The sequence below is a fragment of the Pleuronectes platessa genome, chromosome 9 (genome assembly GCF_947347685.1).
Source record: "Pleuronectes platessa chromosome 9, fPlePla1.1, whole genome shotgun sequence".
NCBI classification, from domain to species: domain Eukaryota; kingdom Metazoa; phylum Chordata; class Actinopteri; order Pleuronectiformes; family Pleuronectidae; genus Pleuronectes; species Pleuronectes platessa.
The window spans coordinates 8,586,589-8,605,958 of NC_070634.1; the positions used below are offsets into that span (position 1 = coordinate 8,586,589).

The window sequence follows — 19,370 nt, forward strand, 5'->3', positions numbered from 1 at the left end:
ATGAAACATCCTGTCTTTATTTACCGAAATAAATGATCGCAAAACTTCCTCATCAGTAGGTGGTTCTATCACCATAGCAACCAGATGCTAAGATTTGAAATAGAAGATTATTTTGATTGACAGGGACACTCTCTCAATACCTCCTTTGATGCTTTGATGAACAGCATCAAAGTTGGTATTTTGATAGGAGACCTCTGATTGGCTGTTGATTGCTTTAAATACTGTTAAAGTTTAAGGCAGTTGCTATTGCACTCTGACCTTGACTGAGGTAAGTCATGTCTCACTCTCTCTCTGTATTTACCCAGCATGCTAACCAATACAATTCAGGCTCATTATTCAAGTTTGAAATGAAACCACTGTATAATATGAAGCTGCTGCTGTTACATTTTGATAATGTGCTGTTTTCTGTTGCTTTTATGACAAATGTGAAAATATTGTTGCTGGCTTCTTTTTTGTTTTCTGCTGCTTATCTTAATGGGTGATATGTGATAACGTGATGCTAAGTAGCGTTAGGTCGCCGAGGCCAGGCAGAGCGAGGCATTGTGGACAAAACACCTGTAGCACCAGGAAATGTTCCCATTTCACATCTTATTCTACCAAACGATGTGTTTTGTAACATTGGGAAGATTAACCCTGGTGTTTAACTTTAGTGTTTAAGACAAAGTAAAAAAACAACAACTTCCATCACTGCCAATCAAATTAAGATTCAAATTCAAATCAAAGGTGATTGATGAGGGAAGTTTTATTTTAAAAAAATGTTTACTGGTGATTATTTGGTTAATGTGTAGTTTGAATGTGTTGAAGGACAAGTTGACGGAAGCTTACGTTAATGCTAGGAGCACATTACATGAGGTGTGTAGCTCCTTTAAGGAAAAAAACAATCCCTGTCCTTTGGGTCTAATGTTATTTCAGAGAAACCTTTTCTGGAAGGAGCATCAACTCGCATAACTTGCTCACACGGTCCCATTTTTTTACTCTCACAAATTTCAAATATATCTGTGTGTCCGGCTAAGTCTTGGAATTCTCACGATGTCTTTATTTCACAGATAGGACTTATAGTTTCTGAATTATAGTTGTTTGAGTGGTGCACTCAGAGTTTAGATTTCTCTCTTCCCAGTGAGGAGGGAACAGGTGCATTCAGTTGAGTTTCCATGGCAACCAGATACACACACATAGCAGGAGGGGAGTCTCTCTCTCTCTCTCTCTCTCTCTCTCTCTCTCTCTCTCTCTCTCTCTCTCTCTCTCTCTCTCTCTCTCTCTCTCTCTCTCTCGCGCTTAAACCAGCCAGTCTGTCTCTCTCCCTCTCTCTCCTTCTCTCTGCGTGTGTCTATCTGTGTCAATTGTTTTATATTGAATGTTTGATAGATCAAATTCACCTAAATCTTACACACTATTTCATCCTGTCACCTGCAGACAAAAGCCATTTGACTTCAAGATCCAGACAAGAACGAAAACTTATTCTGAAAATAGTGCATCCACTGTTCCAACAGCTTCATCAAAAGATAGATCTACTCTCTGCTGTAAACCATGGAGAAACCAGATATTCTGAAGATCCTCAATGACGAACTCCTCACAGCCTACAGGAAGATTAATGCTCTTAAGGATGAGGTGTGGCAGCTGGAAAACCAGCTTCAAGACAGAGATGATTTCATAAAGATGGCGGTGGAGAAGGAGAAGGAGAAGGAGAAAGAGAAGGAGAAGGAGAAGGAGAAGGAGAAGGAGAAGGAGAAGGAGAAGGAGACGGAGACGGAGACGGAGACGGAGACGGAGAAGGAGAAGGATAATGAGATCCAGGCTCTGAAGGAGAAGGTGGAGCAGCTGGAAAACCAGCTGAAAGAAAAAGATGATGTCATAACAAAGGAGGTCAAGAAACGGCGCGCTCGCCTCAGGGCCTATCTTGACTGCTTGGCTGAGCTCACTGTCTGTCAGGCCAAGGTTAAGCTTATGGAAGCAAGGCTGCACCAGGAGCCACCTCAGCCTGATACAGGATGTAGCAGTGAGATGGAGGTGGAGAAGGAGAAGGAGAAGGAGAAGGAGAAGGAGAAGGAGAAAGAGAAGGAGAAGGAGAAAGAGAAGGAGAAAGAGAAAGAGAAAGAGAAGGAGAAAGAGAAGGAGAAGGAGAAGGAAAAAGAGAAGGAGAAAGAGAAGGAGAAGGAGAAAGAGAAGGAGAAGGAGAAGGAGAAGGAGAAGGAGAAGGAGAAGGAGAAAGAGAAAGAGAAGGAGAAGGAGAAAGAGAAAGAGAAGGAGAAAGACAAGGACAAGGAGAAGGACAAGGGGGAGGACAAGGAGAAGGAGAAAGAGAAGGAGAAGGAGAAAGAGAAGGAGAAGGAGAAGGAGAAGGAGAAAGAGAAGGAGAAGGAGAAGGAGAAGGAGAAAGAGAAGGAGAAGGAGAAAGAGAAAGAGAAGGAGAAAGAGAAAGAGAAGGAGAAAGACAAGGACAAGGAGAAGGACAAGGGGGAGGACAAGGAGAAGGAGAAGGAGAAGGAGAAACTTGTGACGATCTACAATGTCGAAATCCTCCGAGCCAACAGGAAGATGTTGGCTCTTAAGGATGCGGTGTGGCAGCTGGAAAACCAGCTTAAAGACAGAGATGATGTCATTACGATGGCGGTGGAGAAGGAGAAGGAGAAGGAGAAAGAGAAAGAGAAGGAGAAGGAGAAGGAGAAGGAGATTAAGATTGAGACCCAGACCGAGAGGGAGATGGAGACGGAGAAGGAGAATGAGATCCAGGCTCTGAAGGAGAAAGTGGAGCAGCTGGAAAACCATCTGAAAGAAAAAGATGATGTCATAACGAAGGAGGTCAAGAAAGGGCGCGCTCGCCTCAGGGCCTATCTTGACTGCTTGGTTGATCTCACTGACTGTCAGGCCAAGGCTAAAATTCTGGAAGCAAGTCTGCACCAGGAGCCTGCACAAGGAGCCTGAGACAAGAAGGAGCAGTGAGGTGGAGGTCAACAAGGGGAAGGAGAAGGAGAACCAGAACGAGAAGGTGCTCGCTTCAGGGCCGAAAGGAGACGAAACTGCAGCAGGAGACAACACCAACTATGGGACTGAGCTGCAGAAAGGAGGAGGCTGAGATGAGCTGGAGGAGAGAGAAGAGGTGGAGAAGCCCCCGCCCTCACCCTTTTCCTACTCCTCAAAACAAACCCCTCCCCTGTCCCCCTTTGTACATATTTGAAATGATCTAATGATGTGTTGTAAATATGTTAAACTTTTTGAATAAATATAACTAGTACAGTAACATCTTCCTCTGTCTTTCTGAATATAGATACAGGATTCATTGATCAATTAACACAGTGTTGGAGTGAAACAAATCAGTGTGATTCATTTAGTTTGCTACTATTCATACGAACACAGCACAGCAACAAGAGACAAACACTGTTTCTTAACTTTTTTACATTTGGTCAAATCTATATATTAATTATGACAACAATACAATAATAATACTATCATCTTATCTGAGGGCCCACCCATCACACGGACCACGCCCATCTGACACGCACACAAACTCACGCACACACACATGCACACACACACATGCACACACACACACACACACACACACACACACACGCACACACACACACATACATGTACACACACAAGCATTCACACACACACACACACACACACACACACACAAACACACACACACACAAGTCATTATAATTTATATATTTACTGTATAAATACACATTTATTTCAATTTATTTATGGTTGAGGTCACTATCAGATCAGAAGACGTGTTCATGGCACTGAAGTCAATGTAAAATGATTTAATTTATATAATCAATTTGTAAATTAATTATATTACAGTATGGATGTGGTGGTCTAACTATAAATACACTTCATTTTCATTAAATCGTATATATTTGATGTAATTAGTGATTTTATTTTCAAATTGTTGATTTAACGATTAAATCGTTTTTCCAATTGCACCTAAAAACTTTTTAGTTTTTCTGGTAATGATACACCTGTGTATTGATTTTTTTGAAGATCGGTCAATGTGAACACGTTCCGGGGGTCTCGGGGGGGAACCATTGAGCAATTTTGCGACGCCCATTGAAAATTCCTCCAGAATAAGTAATTTTTCACCACTTTCTAACTTTCTGAAAATGTTGGTAAGAATTTGAGCGTGTTAAAGCCCTCAAAAAGCCAATTCATTTGCCTGAATAATAATAATAATAATAATAATAATCATTACAATTTCAGTAGGGCCTCCCCCTGTCAGTGCTCGGGCCATAAATATCCATATTTATATGCCAGTTTAAATGTTGCACTTCAAAGTATTCACACTATGTAACGTACGTTGCAATATTTTGGGATAATGAGGAGGAAAGAAGCATCGATCTCATTTCAAATATTCACACCTTTATTGGTGATGTGATGTGTGATATCAAATGATGTCCAACTCATCAAACTGTTGTAAACAATATTAATTTAAAGACTTTATTTCAAAATGTAGTTAAACTAACAGCAAGTTTTTATTATCACTGACAGGAAAACTGTCCATTTAGTCTTCGGAAAAAATGTATTGATTTCAGATAATAGTCTTTTTTCGCAGGATGTTGTTTTGAAGAGTGAGTGAGCCCTTTGGACTAATCTGCATCATCTTCACTGGTGGCTGCATTGCTTCACATACTCAATAACGTATAGTTATAAATATTTATAGTTAAATAAAAATAATACAGATATATTTATTTATTTTATTCCTCTACACTTCTGAATGCAATATATTCCAGACAAAGATTATCAGGTTTCTTCTTCCTTATCAGTAGAACTCGACCCCAACAGTTTCTTGTACAAAGACATGAATAAATATAATTCCTATCAGAATCTGAATCAGAATCAGAATTATTTTTATTACCATGTATATTTGCACATACAGGAAATTGCCTTGGTGTGGTTGGTGCACTGTACAAACAACAATATAAAAACAACAATAGAACAACAATATATACAGTAAGAGAGTTATGGGCATGTGCGGTTCTAAGGTGCATAGATTGGTGATAGTGCCAATAATATATAGTTATAAATTATGTGAGGGGGGGGGGGGGGTCAGCAGAGTCAGTGTGATGCAGGGGGCTTGTTTGTGAGCCCCACTGCCATAGGGAAAAAACTGTTCAGGGGACGCAAGGTTTTAGTCCTGATGGCCCGGAACCTTTTACGGATGGGAGTCTCTGGAATAGGCGGTGACCGGGATGGGTAGGATCAGCAATGATCTTGCCTTCTCTCTTACTGGTCCTGGAGTGGAACAGGTCTAGGAGAGCCGGCAGGTCGCAGCCGATGACCTTCTCGGCTGACCGAATGATCCGCTGCAGTCTGCCGTTGTCCTTGGCAGTGGAGGCAGCAAACCAGACGGTGATAGATGTGGTGAGGATGGACTCAATGATGGCTGTGTAGAACTCAATCAATACTTTCTGCGGCATGTTGAATTTCTTCAGTTGCCGCAGGAAGAACATCCTCTGCTGAGCCTTCTTGATGGTGGAGGTGACATTCTCCGCCCATCTCAGGTCCTGTGCAATTATAGTCCCCAGGAATCTAAAAAGACTCCACTGTTTTAACTGGGGAGTCGCACATGGTGAGGGGGCGGTTTGGGCTGGGCTCCTCCTGAAGTCTGCTACCATCTCTACAGTTTTCAAAGCGTTCAGCTCCAAGTGGTTCTGGCTGCACCAGGAAGCCAGGCTGTTAACTTCCTCTCTGTAGGCGGCCTCGTCCCCATTGGAGATGAGTCCAATAAGGGTTGTGTCGTCAGCTAACTTCAGGAGTTTGACAGAGGGATGGCTGGAGGTGCAGTTGTTGGTGTAGAGGGAGAAGAGTAGAGGAGAGACCGTGTGGGGCTCCAGTGCTGATGGTCTCAGAGACAAGCTTTCCCAGCCTCACGCGTTGCTTCCTGTCGGTCAGGAAGTTAGTGATCCACCTGCAGGTGGGCTCAGGCACGCTCAGCTGTGTCAGCTTGTCCCGGAGAAGAGCTGGGGAGATTGTGTTGAATGCGGAGCTGAAGTATCCAATGCAAACGTACAGATCTTGTGAAACTAAGCATTTTAGCTTCAGTTGCTCTATTTTTGTATTGTTACAGCATGATCATGCAGAGATATTGGCAAAGACCACAGCAAAGGGCCGTGTCAGAACGAAACCTCCATATATAACTCGCTCGCTCTACAAGGCTGATTCTTTAAGTGGATGAATTAAGTGTTGATAGTGTTTTTAGAGGTAGAAAGAATATTATAAGCTCCTTTTGTTAATAATTAATGAGCCCATAAGTAAACAAAATAGATAGTTTGCTGTTTTATTTATTCCTGAACTATATATAAGTCTTATAGGTCTTTTAGATTTCTCATCACATTTTCTGTTTCAGTTGCATGTTTTTTAATCGCACAGCACAATTGACAGGAGGTGTTTGTGAGTCATGCTCATCTTCTTTCCCTCTCGCTTCTTTCAATCTGCCTCAAAAGTTGTTTGTTGTGGTTCAGGGTCATTCTAAAACTGTTCCAGCTTGTGTCTGCTATTCTTCAGACCACGAAGATGATTAATAAAGTTAAAAATAATTTTCCACAAAAACCCTGGAGGACATCCAAAGCACAGGTTTAGAAGTGCTCTCCTCTCATGTCAGTCATCTGAAGCACAGGAGACGTTGGATGTGAAAACCTTGTTACTTTAGTGCTGCTGATCTTCTCACCTTAAAAGACAGATTGTATTTTCTGACTCTGAAAGTCTCCTGAGCAATGTCGACATAACAAAATGCGTCATCCTCAAGCCAGGCAACGTCTTTCAAAAAGTTACTTAAAACATGACATTTGGGGTAAAGCTGACATTTTTCATTTCTGCAGGTCAAGTCTTCAAATGCTCTTCAGAGAACAATGATGTCGTCACGCTGCTGGAGGTCAGACTCATCCTGACTGGAGGAAGGTAGGCCAGCAGGAGTTAGTCTGCAAATCACCAAAGAGAGAAAGGAAAAGTTTGAGAACCAGATAAGCTCAGTCTGTGAAATTGTGGTGGGCAGGATGGTAATGGTAAATGGTTTTGTATTTATATAGCGCTTTTCTAGTCTTCAGGACCACTTAAAGCTCTTTACAGTACAGTGTTACATTCACCCATTCACACACACATTCATACAGTGCATCTATTTGCAGCACTTTTTTCAGCACACGCTGAAACACGACCGGGATTTGAACCTTTTTGCTGTGAGGACAACATAGCTAACAAGCACACCACCGTGCTGCCACAGGGAGCAGCTATCACATGTTTAATAACAAGGATGAAAATGATTCCTTTCAAGCCTCAGTACTGCTGGAGAAAACAGATGAAATGTTGTGTCACATCATAGAGAGTGAGTGTGAGGTAGATGAACAGACTATCACCATCAATAAAGAGAAGAAACAAGAGGTGGCTGAAAAAGAACGACAACAAATAAAAACATTGATTCCACTCAATCACACGCCTCCTATATTGTGTGGTTCTGAATCATTGTCTCAAGGCTTTAGTTTGACATTTTGCCCGCCTGCTCTGGATCAGAGTTCAGTCAATCAATCAAATTCAAATCAAATCCAACCCTCAGCCCCTGAACAAACAAGCATTCTGTGGACCTCGGCCCTGCTTCACCCCTTGTGAAACCGCAGACAAGGAACCTTGGAGTAATATTAGACTCTGCATTCAAATGTGACAAACAATTAAAATCTGTTATTCCCAAATTCAAGCCCTATAGCAGAGGCTCTAAAGTAATGATATAGTAATCCATGCTTTTATTACTGCCAGCCTTGACTAATTCAACTCCCTGTACATGGGAGTCAGTCAGGTTTCCCTCTCACAACTGCAGTATGTGCAGAATGCTGATGCGAGGCTGCTGACTGGCTGAGCATATCTCCCCTGAACTCGCCTTCCCCCCACTGGCTCCCTGTCAGTTTTAGGGTTCATTATAAAACTGCACTATTTATTTATATTGCTCTTAATGGATTGGCTCCCTCTTTCCTGTCTGAACCTTGATTTCCCCATAACCCACCAAGGTCACTCGGGTCCTCTGACCAGTCGCTGCTGGTCGCCCCTTGGGCTTGGGGGGGGAAACTCCACCACAGAATTGCCCCCTCCATCGAGATATTCAAAGCACACAGACCCACCTCTCCTCTTTGCTGTTTGACTCCTATTTAATAGTTATTTTGAATTCCTCATTGTTTTTGTCTGGATCTCTGCCTGTGTGTGAGTGTGTTTTGTAAACCACAAAAAATGTACCTTTATGGGTGTTTATCAATATTTATGCTACGCTGGCCTGAGCTAACATGGCTACATCAGATGTGAGGGTCATCAAAGTCTCAGTGATTTAACTCTGCTCTGCTGATTTCTTTAAGCTTCAAATATGTAGCCTCATAAACAGCAATAAATAAACATTGGAATATGAAATTTGATGGAATTTATAGAGAAGATATATAATAGGAGAAGGCTTTACAAACAAAAAATAACATGAACTAAATAGTATATCATATTTTAACATTTCTAACAATTATTTTACAGACAATGCTCTGACATAATTAGTAATAACGAATGACTTCATAAGCATATGCAAATTAATAATTCTCTCTAATAATGACAATAATAATAACCTTCACAATGATTAATTAAAAGATCAATTAATACAATTTAGTTTGACAATTTGCCTGTGGATCAAGCTTGAATTAGGGGAGGGAATATCTGTTCAACTTAATTAAACTTAATTTAATTTGATTACTTATTTTAATTTGCATAGTGTTGTGGTGTTAAAACACTGCCTATCCACTGCGGACCATAACGAGCTTGGGTCCTATCTTGTGAGGATAATTATCTCGGGAAAACCTTTGTAGGTGCTCTTGTTGGCCTTTGCAGGGATAAGCTGGTAAAAGTGAATAACTATTGTTGACACATCAGGTTGGTTGATGGGCTTCACTTAGCAATCAGAGAACGACAGGTGAGGTTATTCTCCATCTTCTCCTCCAGTCATCTCATTTTCTATCTTTACTGTGATTCTTGTTGGGAATCACCTGAAGCTCGACCTTCTGTCACACACAAGTGTCCATGTTCCTGCAGACTGTGTCTCAGTGTTTCAGTTGAGTGTATTTTAACCTAAACTCCAATCTCGCAAAATCTACGAGTTATAATTTCACATTTGTTGCACACTTTAGTTATTTGGGGGAAAATGTTCATCCGTATGTATGAATGTATGAAGACACAGCCTCTAATTACAGTGTTCATAACAACTGAGAAAGAGGCAGTGTTGTGCTTCAAATTCTTGATGTATATCGAGAAGAAAACTGCTTTACTGATGCCTTCTAATTACTATTCGTCTGTTAGCTAATGTATTGAATTACATTTTAATTATTGTATTCTATTGTATTGTGTTCTATTCTATTCTATTTTATTATATCTAATTTCATCTATCTTCTTGTCTGTATGTACATCTTAATATATGTTAATGTTATTGTAATTATTATTATATCTGTCCACATTGTGTGCTATTGAATATCACTAAAACGTTTTTAGTTTTTCTGCTGCTGTTTGTTACCTCCACCACTAGAGGGCTACACGCCTCCGAGGGTAGCAGCGGGCGACACTCAGTGACGTAGATCTCCAGAGCCGGAAGAGGACAATTTGTAGTTGTTATGAATCAGTGTATAAAAGCAACCACAAGCCACGAAGAGAACCAGGTGCGTGTCTCACACGATGAACAGTGCGCCGCTCGGTGTTTACCTGGAACCACACACGTTGTATATCTCATGTAATGTGTTGTCTATGTGTTTATACACGTTCTCTACCGCTGGTGACTGGTGTGTTTTTGAATGAGCTGTGAATGAGCCCAGCCCTGTGATGCCTGCTGACCACGGTGCTAGTTAGCGAGCTAACTACACTCAGCCTGTGTGTTTGACTGAATTCACACACATAAGGATGCTGAGCTCATATTGACTTGTCATAACTGCAGCGGCTGTTTGTCTATGTGTGTGTGTCTCTGTGTGTGTGTGTCATGTTAACGATACCAGGCCTGACCTTTCATCCACCTGCTTAAACAGATCTTTGAAGAAGTAACTCTTACCGACCGAGAAGATGGTAAGGACGTGTTTCATGTATTCATTAGCATGTTGTTACACTGTGCACTTGGTGTAATGAGTGATTCATTCCAGCCTCCCAGCAGCAGACTAACCTGTACCTGCTGTACCCGCCTTCCACAGCATGGACGAGTGAAGATCAAATCTACAGCCCAGCAGGAGGAGGAGAAGAGAAAGGAGCGAGAGAAGAAGCTGAAGGTTTACGTGGCCGTGCGAGATGCCTGTTTTTCTAAGGTCTGTCAGAAAGATGCACTTTTTAATCCTGGTGATATTTAATCCCTGTTAACAGATTCTTCATGAGAAAATGCAGAAACTGTAGAAGAGACTTAGGTGATATTCTGCTTTTCTCACTGTAAACAATTCAAGTGAAAAGATCAAAACCAGCAGTAAAGCTTTGGATCAGAGTTGCTCTCGGCCTCCCTAGAATTACAGAGTAAGCCCATGTGAAAATAATGTCATCAAAATTCACGAGTGGGTGTGGATGCAGTTTCCAGCATGTGACTGATGCTAAACAAACAAACAAGAAAAATAATACAAATGTATCCGGATGAAAACAGGAGATGTACACGTAGAAGACGCAGAGGAAGATGATGACTTGGAAAGACAATGAGATTTGAGAGCTTTTGGTGATAAGGGCTGTTGCCAGTGTCGATGTGGAAAAACAAATGATTTCCACGACATGATTTATATCTCATATTCTGTCTCCTGTATGCTCTACCCAGAAACAACCCTGGTATAAATGACTAATGGCGTCTTCCTGTTGTGCACATCTATGAAAATAACAATCTCCTACTCCGTTCTTCTTATGTGAACGTCCAGAGAATGTCTGAACCAAATTGTCTACACAGTTAAAGTTTGATATATATTACCACCCTGTGGCTTATTTTTGGTTCAGTCCAACAACCATTACCCTGTAACTGAAATATTCATTAGTTCAGTCTCACTAATCAGCTCAGTTAGGCCTACTTAATGCAATGTTACTCCTGTTTGAGTAATGTTTGCCAAAAACTACAGTTTTTACACAGCTGTTGCTGAAAGGAACTAAACCTTTTTAAAGTAAAAACTATACAGTATATCTTTGATATCAGAGAACAAGTGAGCCTGGAGCTGATCCAGAGTATAGGGAATTCATAAACACTTCACATTGTTTGTCTTACCCTTTTAAGTTGAGTTTGTTTAACATAAGAAAAACAGTCTTTTTAATATATGATAGTAAAAGTGTAGTTTCACAGAGTTAGTTTCACAGTAGTTATTTTCTTGAGCTCACTTCTCTTTTGTCCTTTTACCTGATTGTCTGCCACTGCTTATACATCCTCACATTCTCCTGTGTGACAGAGGAAGGAGGGTATCTGGGATGATGAAGCTCTCCAGCTGACCCAGCAGCTGCTGTCATCCAACCCAGACTTTGCAACCCTCTGGAACTACAGAAGAGAAATCCTAATGCACCTGGAGACTGTGAAGTAAAGTCACTGCCAGTTATTCTATCACTTGTAGATTTAGACTTTAACATTTGACCGTTTTTGATGTCAAAACTCTCAGATTTTACAGGAGAATAATGGTTTTGTTTCTCGATTTCCACTCCAGGGACGAGGATGAAGTGCAAAAGATTTACGTGGCCGAGCTGTCGTTTTTAGAGTCTTGTCTGAAGATTAACCCGAAGTCGTACGGCAGTTGGTACCACAGGGAGTGGGTCTCGCTCCGCTTGCCTCGACCGGATTGGGCCAGGGAGCTGAGCCTGTGTGATCGCTGCCTCAGCCTGGACGATCGCAACTGTGAGTAAACGAGAAGAAAAAGTCGGTTAATACAGATTCAGTCACTTTCCCTTTTTCTGTCAAGTTGAAGACTTATGCTAAAATAGTGTAAAGCTGATTACATGTTACCTGTTACCTAATCTGCCAAAGGCGTTTCAACTAAGTACTGAGGAAAGACTCTGAATATTTTCATCAATGTGATATTTCAGTTTTTCCTTTTCAAGAAATTTGCCAACATTTCCAAAACAACATTTTTGCTTTGTCATTGTAGGATATTATGTGAAAAATTTATGAGGGGGAAACATGATATAAACAAATTTAGCAAAAAGCTACAACATTACTAAACGTGACACATGTTTGGATACTTTCTTAATGCATTTTATGTTACATCCTGACATATATCCATCCTTTAAATGCTCTCTGTTGCATCATATTCTCTTTTTTTGGACCAGTCCATTGTTGGGATTATCGCAGGATGGTTGTTAAGATGTCTGCCGTGCCCGTGGATCAGGAGTTGCAGTTCACCGATCGTCTCATCGGCTCTAACTTTTCCAACTACTCCAGCTGGCACTATCGCAGCACCTTGCTGCCGCTCCTCCACCCGGTGTCTCCTGAGCCCTCGTCACCGTGCCGCAAGCCCCCTCCCACCTCCTCTCCACCTTCTCCGCAAACCCACTCCCATCGCGTCTGTGAAGAGCAGCTTCTCAAAGGTAAGTGTGACCACAATGCAACAATGGCAACAGACGTGGGCAGTTTGAGGATTTACAATGACTGTAGATAGCAGCACTTTGTATGTGAGGACCGATGTGTAATCAAACACATTCAGCATCTGTATCAAATTTTTTCAGAATATGAACTTGTACAGAACGCTTTCTTCACCGACCCCAATGACCAGAGTGCTTGGTTCTACTATCGGTGGCTGCTAGGCAGAGGTATGTCTGTCTGAGGTTGTGTCTGGTTGTACAAATATGGATTAAAGTACAAACCACTGTCCCAGTACATAGAGTTATGTGCTCTGCTTGATCAGGAACATTTATCAAACAGGTTTCTGTCTCTTTAACAGCCGAACGAGAGGAGATGATAAGCTGCGTGTACGTCAGTCGGGATGAGGAGAGAGTTGCTGTTGCCTTCTCCAGGCCTGTTAATGTGAGTCTGTTCATTAATGCAAACGTTATATTTGTAAATTAATGTAAGTTGAAGACTTATGTTTTCATTTCATGGGGAGACTTATAGTGTGAGTCATTAAATTATACAAACCTAATGTAGAAATAGCTTTCTTTACTGACAGTTTTTTAAGATTTCTACCTGCGCCAAGGAGGTTATTTTCACACCTGTTTTTTGCTGGTTGTATTGTATGTTAGCTAGATTATGTAGGTCAGGGGTGTCCAAACTACGGCCCACGGGCCATCTGCGGCCCGCCATCCATTTTAAATTGGCCTGCCTGAAAAAAATTTAACCTAACAATTTAGCAGCACTTAAATGGCACTTACTTTTAGCACTTTGTAGTTTTGCTCTATTTTTGAAGAAATTGTACTTTCTTGATTCTTGTTGTTCAGGGTTTGTACCCTCGGGTACCCTTGAATGCATTGATTGTGAATCGCATTGGATTAAAGTATCAGCTAAATTAATTGTAATGTAATGGACTATGGTAGCCTGGATGCCAGACGAATTTAGCCCCGCCCACAACATTTGAGGTCGGGAAGTTCGGTCTGGAGTCGCTCCGTTGGGGAGAAATTATGCCCGGTTCGAATTCGACCGGACCAATCAGATTGTCAGGGCGGGCTTTATATGATGATTGACAGATAACAGTATCAGACAGATCAACGGTAACGTAATGAACTACGTCAGCAAAGAGCGCTTGGGTTGACTTTGTTTTCCACAAACATGCCTGCCGCTGGAGAGCTGAGATGTGTAGATGGTGCCATTGAGTCTGTTTTAGGAGACATCGACAGCGCATTAATTTTGAAAGAGGAACAGAGAAACGCGATCAAGGCATTTGTAGATCGAAAAGATGTTTTTGCTGTCCTTCCTACGGGATTCGGAAAAAGTTTAATCTATCAGCTGGCCCCGATGGTCGCGAAGAAGATGGGACAAGGGAATGTCGCGTTCCAACCGTGTTATTAAGTTCTTACAGGACCGACAAATGCGATACGATTTGTTTTGATGAGTTGTGGAGCTGTAATCCTAAAAGGAGAACTTGTTCGTACGTGCATTCACCTTTACTGTAACTCACTGCTACACCTGCCACTTTATGCATACTGTTTTATTCTGTTATTTTGTGTTGGGCTTATTTTGGGTTAGGGTTACATTAACTGTTTCTCTTAATTTTTTTTACAACCCCGGCATAAATCGTTTTTATTGATCTTCTTCTACTTCTTCCAGCGTGCGTGCAGTTGAATTCTGTTGACAACAACTATGCATCGCTTTACATGCATCACATACTACGTTGCTCTGATTGGTTGTAGGTCTATCCAATTGAGCGAAGAGGAATTTTATTTCCTGGTTTGGTTGAAACACGCCCCATAATCACAGCCCAATGGAGCGGTATCAGACTCACATTCTGACTAGAATTGTGAGTATGACAACGTCAGGCTACGACTGTGGCCCACTAAATTGTACTTCTCAGTTTAGACACTAGGTGGGGCCCAACTCACCCCTGACCTGCCAGCTGTCCCTCAGAGCGGCCACGCCCCGACCTGAGCCACGCAATTGAGGCGCACTGTCAACAGTCCGCTCCAGGGCAGGGGGGCGTGGCGGCGTGAGTGGCCCAGACCTTCGAATTTTTTTCTGTATGTGACCCTCGGGATAAAAAGTTTGGACACCCCTGATGTAGGTACTACTGTGTGGATTATACGAAACTCAGTGGAAGGGTGCAGTATGGGTCAGGGTAGAACCCATTACATTTTGTTGCAGATCCAGGAATTTTCAAAATTTTTCTTTAACATTGTATGGTTCATCATTTGCACTGATTTCAAAAGGAATAATAAATGGAAAATCTGCCACATGAATAATCAGCCTCATATAGGAGACTGATATCTAAGTGTGTAAATATGGTGCAGCTGGATTGAATTTATGGGGACTACTGGGACTTGGCAGATGTATGCGCACTACTGAGTGCCATTATAGTATGACTCTGGTATAGTTCAGCACAGATGATTACAAACAAATCTACAGATGATTTTGGAGCTGATCAGTCCACGTCAGTGAAGATATGGTTAGAATTCTTTTTTTTAGACGATATCTCCCAAAAAGAATTGATTAGAGAGACAAACTGAATGCAATTATTCCATATCATGTGATGCGTTGGAATGAAGTCAGAAAAAGGCATCATCATTCATAGGTCAAAAATGGTATCTCTGCATTCTTTAAGTCTAAAGATATGACTGAAAGCTCATATAGATTGGAAAGTAATTTAAGAACATAGACGTGACATTATCACTATAAAATCTGAAAATGACATAATATTTTGTAATGAATTAACTTTTTCTGATGTCATGAAATGGCTTTATCAGTTTTTTTGCTGCTGTGTTCTGTGTGGAGAATTTCTGAAAACACAAACCTGTATTGAGGAGAAATACACTGGTGTGATGTGCATGTGGTGCCTCGCTGTGAGTCAGAAACCTTTCTCTCCGCCTTTTGTCTGTCAGGCGCTGTCGGTGGGACTGCTGCTGGTCCTTGACGGTCAGCCCCAGAGGGTGGAGTGGAGGAGTGTGCACCCCCGCTTTAAACACAGCCCTGTCTGGGTATCCTTTTCTAGTTTGACTCAGAGTTGACAGGTTACCCCCACAGGTGTTACTGCTGACTGTCACAGTGTGCCACTTATTTAACATTCAGTTCTTTTCATTCTACAAATACCATAAACTGAAAACGTGCTGTGGAGGTGCACCACAAGTTTCCTCCTCAAACTTGGATAAGTGTACAGTGGTGGAATTTGTTGTTGCCTCGAAATGAGCTCTGTGATTTTTGTCGTGTCTTGTCATGGCACATTGACACAGACAACACGGTGTATTCAGTGTATACAAAGATATTTCTAAAGGTAATATAGGACAGTGGGTTGTAAGTTTTTCAACTGTATCACATCATAGATCGCTAAGTTTTGATGGAAATGGATCTGTGTACAAGTGAGCTCAATTGCTGTGATTTCATCCGTTCATCTCTAAGGCAAAATCTGATTATGTAATCAAAACATTTCTAATTGTAAAAAAAAAAAAAAAAGGTTGATTCAGTAGTTTTTCAAAATAGAATCAAAGTGCTTATTGTTCAATTCTGATGCTACTGGTTAAAGGCTACTATGCTGTTTAAATTAATATTTAGCTACTCCATTTACAATGTGATATTATATATATTTTTTTTTTAGGGTGTAATTTGTATGGGAATGAAACTCCTATTAACTTCTGAAACAATCGGTTTGTTTTTAGCCTTAACACTGGCACAGATTTGTGATTTTGCTCCTGGAACGATAAGTGACATCAGTAACGAACACAATCTGACCGTGCACTGGACTGAAAAACCCACTCGCAGGGACTGTGCTCTCTACACAGGTCAGAAATATCATTTAAACCTAATGTCGTCCTCCACCAGTTCCTGGATTATACAAATATACTGTATTTCCCAAATCTTTATTGAAGTCTCTTTATTTTATCTTCCTCAGGTCGAACTGAGAGTTATTGTCGGGACTCTGCTACGGATCAGGAACTCTTTAGGTAAAGTCTTAGCAGCACATTGTCTATCTTTATTTTTTGAAAGAGTAAGAACTGACCGAGTTGTTTCTCTGTAGGAGTGAGCTGTCAGTAGAGAAAACCTCAGTGTTACAGTCAGAGCTACACTCGTGCAATCAGCTACAAGAACTGGAACCGCTCAATAAGTGTAAGTGCTTTTAAAACCATTCCGTCCTCGAGGCAAAATGATGTAATTTGCTGTTTTTTCACGTTGCAATTGAACCGCTCTCTCCCACACAGGGTGCTTACTGACCATTATCCTCCTGATGAGGGCGCTAGACCCTCTGGGATACGAGAAGGAGACGCTTGATCATTTCCAAACACTGAGAGTGAGCACCGCCCCTGCAGAGTCTGTGGTACTGAGCTGAAAAAAGGTGTCAAGTGACTGAATGATGTTTTTGTTTTCTCCTGCAGGATGTTGATACCATGCGCTCTGAGTATTACAGTGACCTGTGCAGCAAGTTCATGATCGAAAACACCATCATGAAAATGGAGTATGCTGAAGTGCGCGTCTTCAGCATCTCGGACAAGGTTGAGAATAATGACTACAAGTTCGAATCCTGACATGGAGTAATGTTATCCTGACCCGCCTGTCTTTTTTTATTTGAACAGAAACTGACCACCTTGTGCCATCTGGACCAGTTGTTATTGGTCACCCATATCAATCTGTCCTCGAATCAGCTGCAGCGCTTGCCTCTTGAGTTCGCTATGTTGCAGTGTCTCGAGGTGATAATCCAATTGTCTCTCCTACATGGACAGTGTTTCTTCTTTTGTGTGTGTCCAACCCTTGTAAGATAACAACAAGAAGGATTCATATTGACTTTTGTTTGTGTAATGACATGACTTCTTCACGCTTGCAGGTCTTAGAGGCTGATAACAACTCCTTAGAAAACCTGGAGGGCCTGTATCACCTTCCTAAACTGGAGGAAGTCTCATTGAAGAATAACAGTATCCTTTCAAATCCAACGTTCAGATTCTCGAGTCTGTTTGTTGGAGAACGTCCTGTTCTTGATCTGTGTCGATCCTGCAGCAAAGGACTCATACGCACAAACATTTCAATGCTCCCCTCACTGTGAACTAGTGACTCAAGAAATGTGTGAATCAGCTGCAAAACACCCCCGGTGGACTGCGGGCTCATGACAGCGTAAGGAACACACACTATACACAAGGATGGTGTTTACTGAGTACAGCAAATTGTTGCACTAACCAGCTCAATGCACAAATAATTCGTTTTTAACCTGAAACTTTACTTATGGATTGGGTAGAAAAATAAAATAAAATCGGCGCTGCAATCTCACAAAGCAAACAGCCCAATTAAGACTGGAAGAGACACTTAACAACTCATCATCGATGCACAATTCTTCCCCTTCATGCTTCACTTCCCCTGACACGCACAAGGGAAATTAATGAAGCCAGCAAGTTTTGAAACCGACACTGGTTTTTCTTACTTCTAATGACAGTTCAATCAGTTTCAGTACATTCCTGTCTAAATTTAGGCTTCCATTTTTTGTATTTAGAAAGATTAATTAATATCCCGGTGTCACATTTGACATGTGGCTCTTACTTTTACACATATTTGAAATATGTGACTCATAGCTCCTTCTATTCATTGCTACTGACATTATTCACCCCCAGCACGCAGGAAATCTTTTTCATTAACCCAACTACACAGAAATCTCGACACTGGCAGATCTTCAGCCGCTGGCCTCCTGCCCCAAGCTGAAGTGCCTCGATCTCCGTGGCAACCCCGTCACTCAGATCGCCAACCTGGAGTCAGAGTTGTCCGAGCTGCTGCCTTCAGTCACAGACCTGCTGCTCTGATCAGGCAGAGAGCGGGAGTCACTGCCACCTTCCTCCTGTCTTTCAACTGTCCTTCACTTTATCAAGTGTTTGTTTGTGAAAGAGCAAGTGGGTGTTTGTTTTTATTTTGTTCAAGTGTCTCGTGGCTCTGTGTGTTCCTGTCAATCACTGTGACCTCGAGGGTCTGAGAGCCTCATGCTTCACAGCGTGTGTCACAAACACCCGAACTGGATTGTCTAGAATAATGTGTGAGTGCTTGATAACCAATGTTGCTTTCTTCAATTGTGTGTGCGTACAGATGTCTTTAACTTAAGCAACCCACCCAGATGCATGCAGAAACAGTAATAAATAAAACGGCCTGTATGGATTGGCATGCAGCGATGCTGGCTTATTGCTTGATTAGCTTTAAAACTGTCGAATTAGTGAAAAAAAGCTATTAACTGATCATCAGAGCACTGCATAGTAGTTCTTAAGCAAATTTTTTTTAAAGGTTGTGTAATTTATGACAATATACTGTTGCACAGTATGTCACAGATCCACTAATAAAACAGCACACATTGTGTCACTGCCTTCCATAAGTTTCCTTTGTGGTTTTTATGCCTCAGTAATGACTTTTAGTTTTTTGGTTGTCGTCCGTTCCTCCTTTTTCTCTGGCCGTCCATCTCGTTCTCAAAAAAAAACAGATGCCTCATGGGAAACTGTTTAGATTTTGCACAAATGTTCACTGGGACCTAATGAACTGATGTTGGTCAAAGGTGAAGGTCACTGTGACCTTTGTGTTTAAAAAATTTCAAAAAAATGTCTGTGGTTTTGCCAGAAATATTCACTTGAAATCAAAGATGAACTGACCAGGTTTCAGTGGCCAAAGGTCAATGTCATGTTGATTTATTATAAAAACAACTGGAGGTAATTTCATTGTATGTCACTTTTGAGACTCTGCTGGTCGAGCCCATACTGTTTAAAACCACAATTTTGTATCTATGACAAAATGCCTAATAGGATATAACGATGAAGTGATGACATTTTATGACGTAATA

At 41.4% G+C, this 19,370-nt stretch overlaps 1 protein-coding gene across 2 annotated transcripts; it reads left to right on the forward strand.

The window, feature by feature from the left end:
• Window positions 1-9,582: 9,582 nt before the first annotated feature.
• rabggta (Rab geranylgeranyltransferase subunit alpha) lies at window positions 9,583-18,911 on the forward strand. 2 transcript variants are annotated; one of them, XM_053431388.1, is made up of 17 exons: window positions 9,583-9,668; window positions 10,029-10,065; window positions 10,188-10,298; window positions 11,400-11,524; window positions 11,649-11,836; window positions 12,268-12,525; window positions 12,664-12,747; window positions 12,879-12,961; window positions 15,463-15,558; window positions 16,251-16,356; window positions 16,467-16,518; window positions 16,593-16,681; window positions 16,774-16,862; window positions 16,948-17,064; window positions 17,146-17,259; window positions 17,394-17,481; window positions 18,206-18,911. In XM_053431388.1, exons 2-17 carry the CDS (start codon window positions 10,063-10,065, stop codon window positions 18,352-18,354), a joined length of 1,752 nt encoding a protein of 583 aa, XP_053287363.1. In that variant the 5' UTR covers window positions 9,583-9,668; window positions 10,029-10,062; the 3' UTR covers window positions 18,355-18,911. The 2 variants fall into 2 exon arrangements, with proteins under 2 accessions (XP_053287363.1, XP_053287364.1); XM_053431389.1 differs by having other exon boundaries at window positions 9,590-9,668; window positions 9,999-10,065.
• The last annotated feature ends 459 nt before the right edge of the window (window positions 18,912-19,370 follow it).

What these genes read in the sequence shown, in the direction of transcription:
- rabggta (XM_053431388.1), top strand. An exon ending in TCGGTGGCTGCTAGGCAGAG is followed by an intron (nt 12,748 to 12,878) that starts GTATGTCTGTCT and finishes TCTCTTTAACAG; the next exon opens with CCGAACGAGAGGAGATGATA. An exon ending in AGTCTCATTGAAGAATAACA is followed by an intron (nt 17,482 to 18,205) that starts GTATCCTTTCAA and finishes CCAACTACACAG; the next exon opens with AAATCTCGACACTGGCAGAT.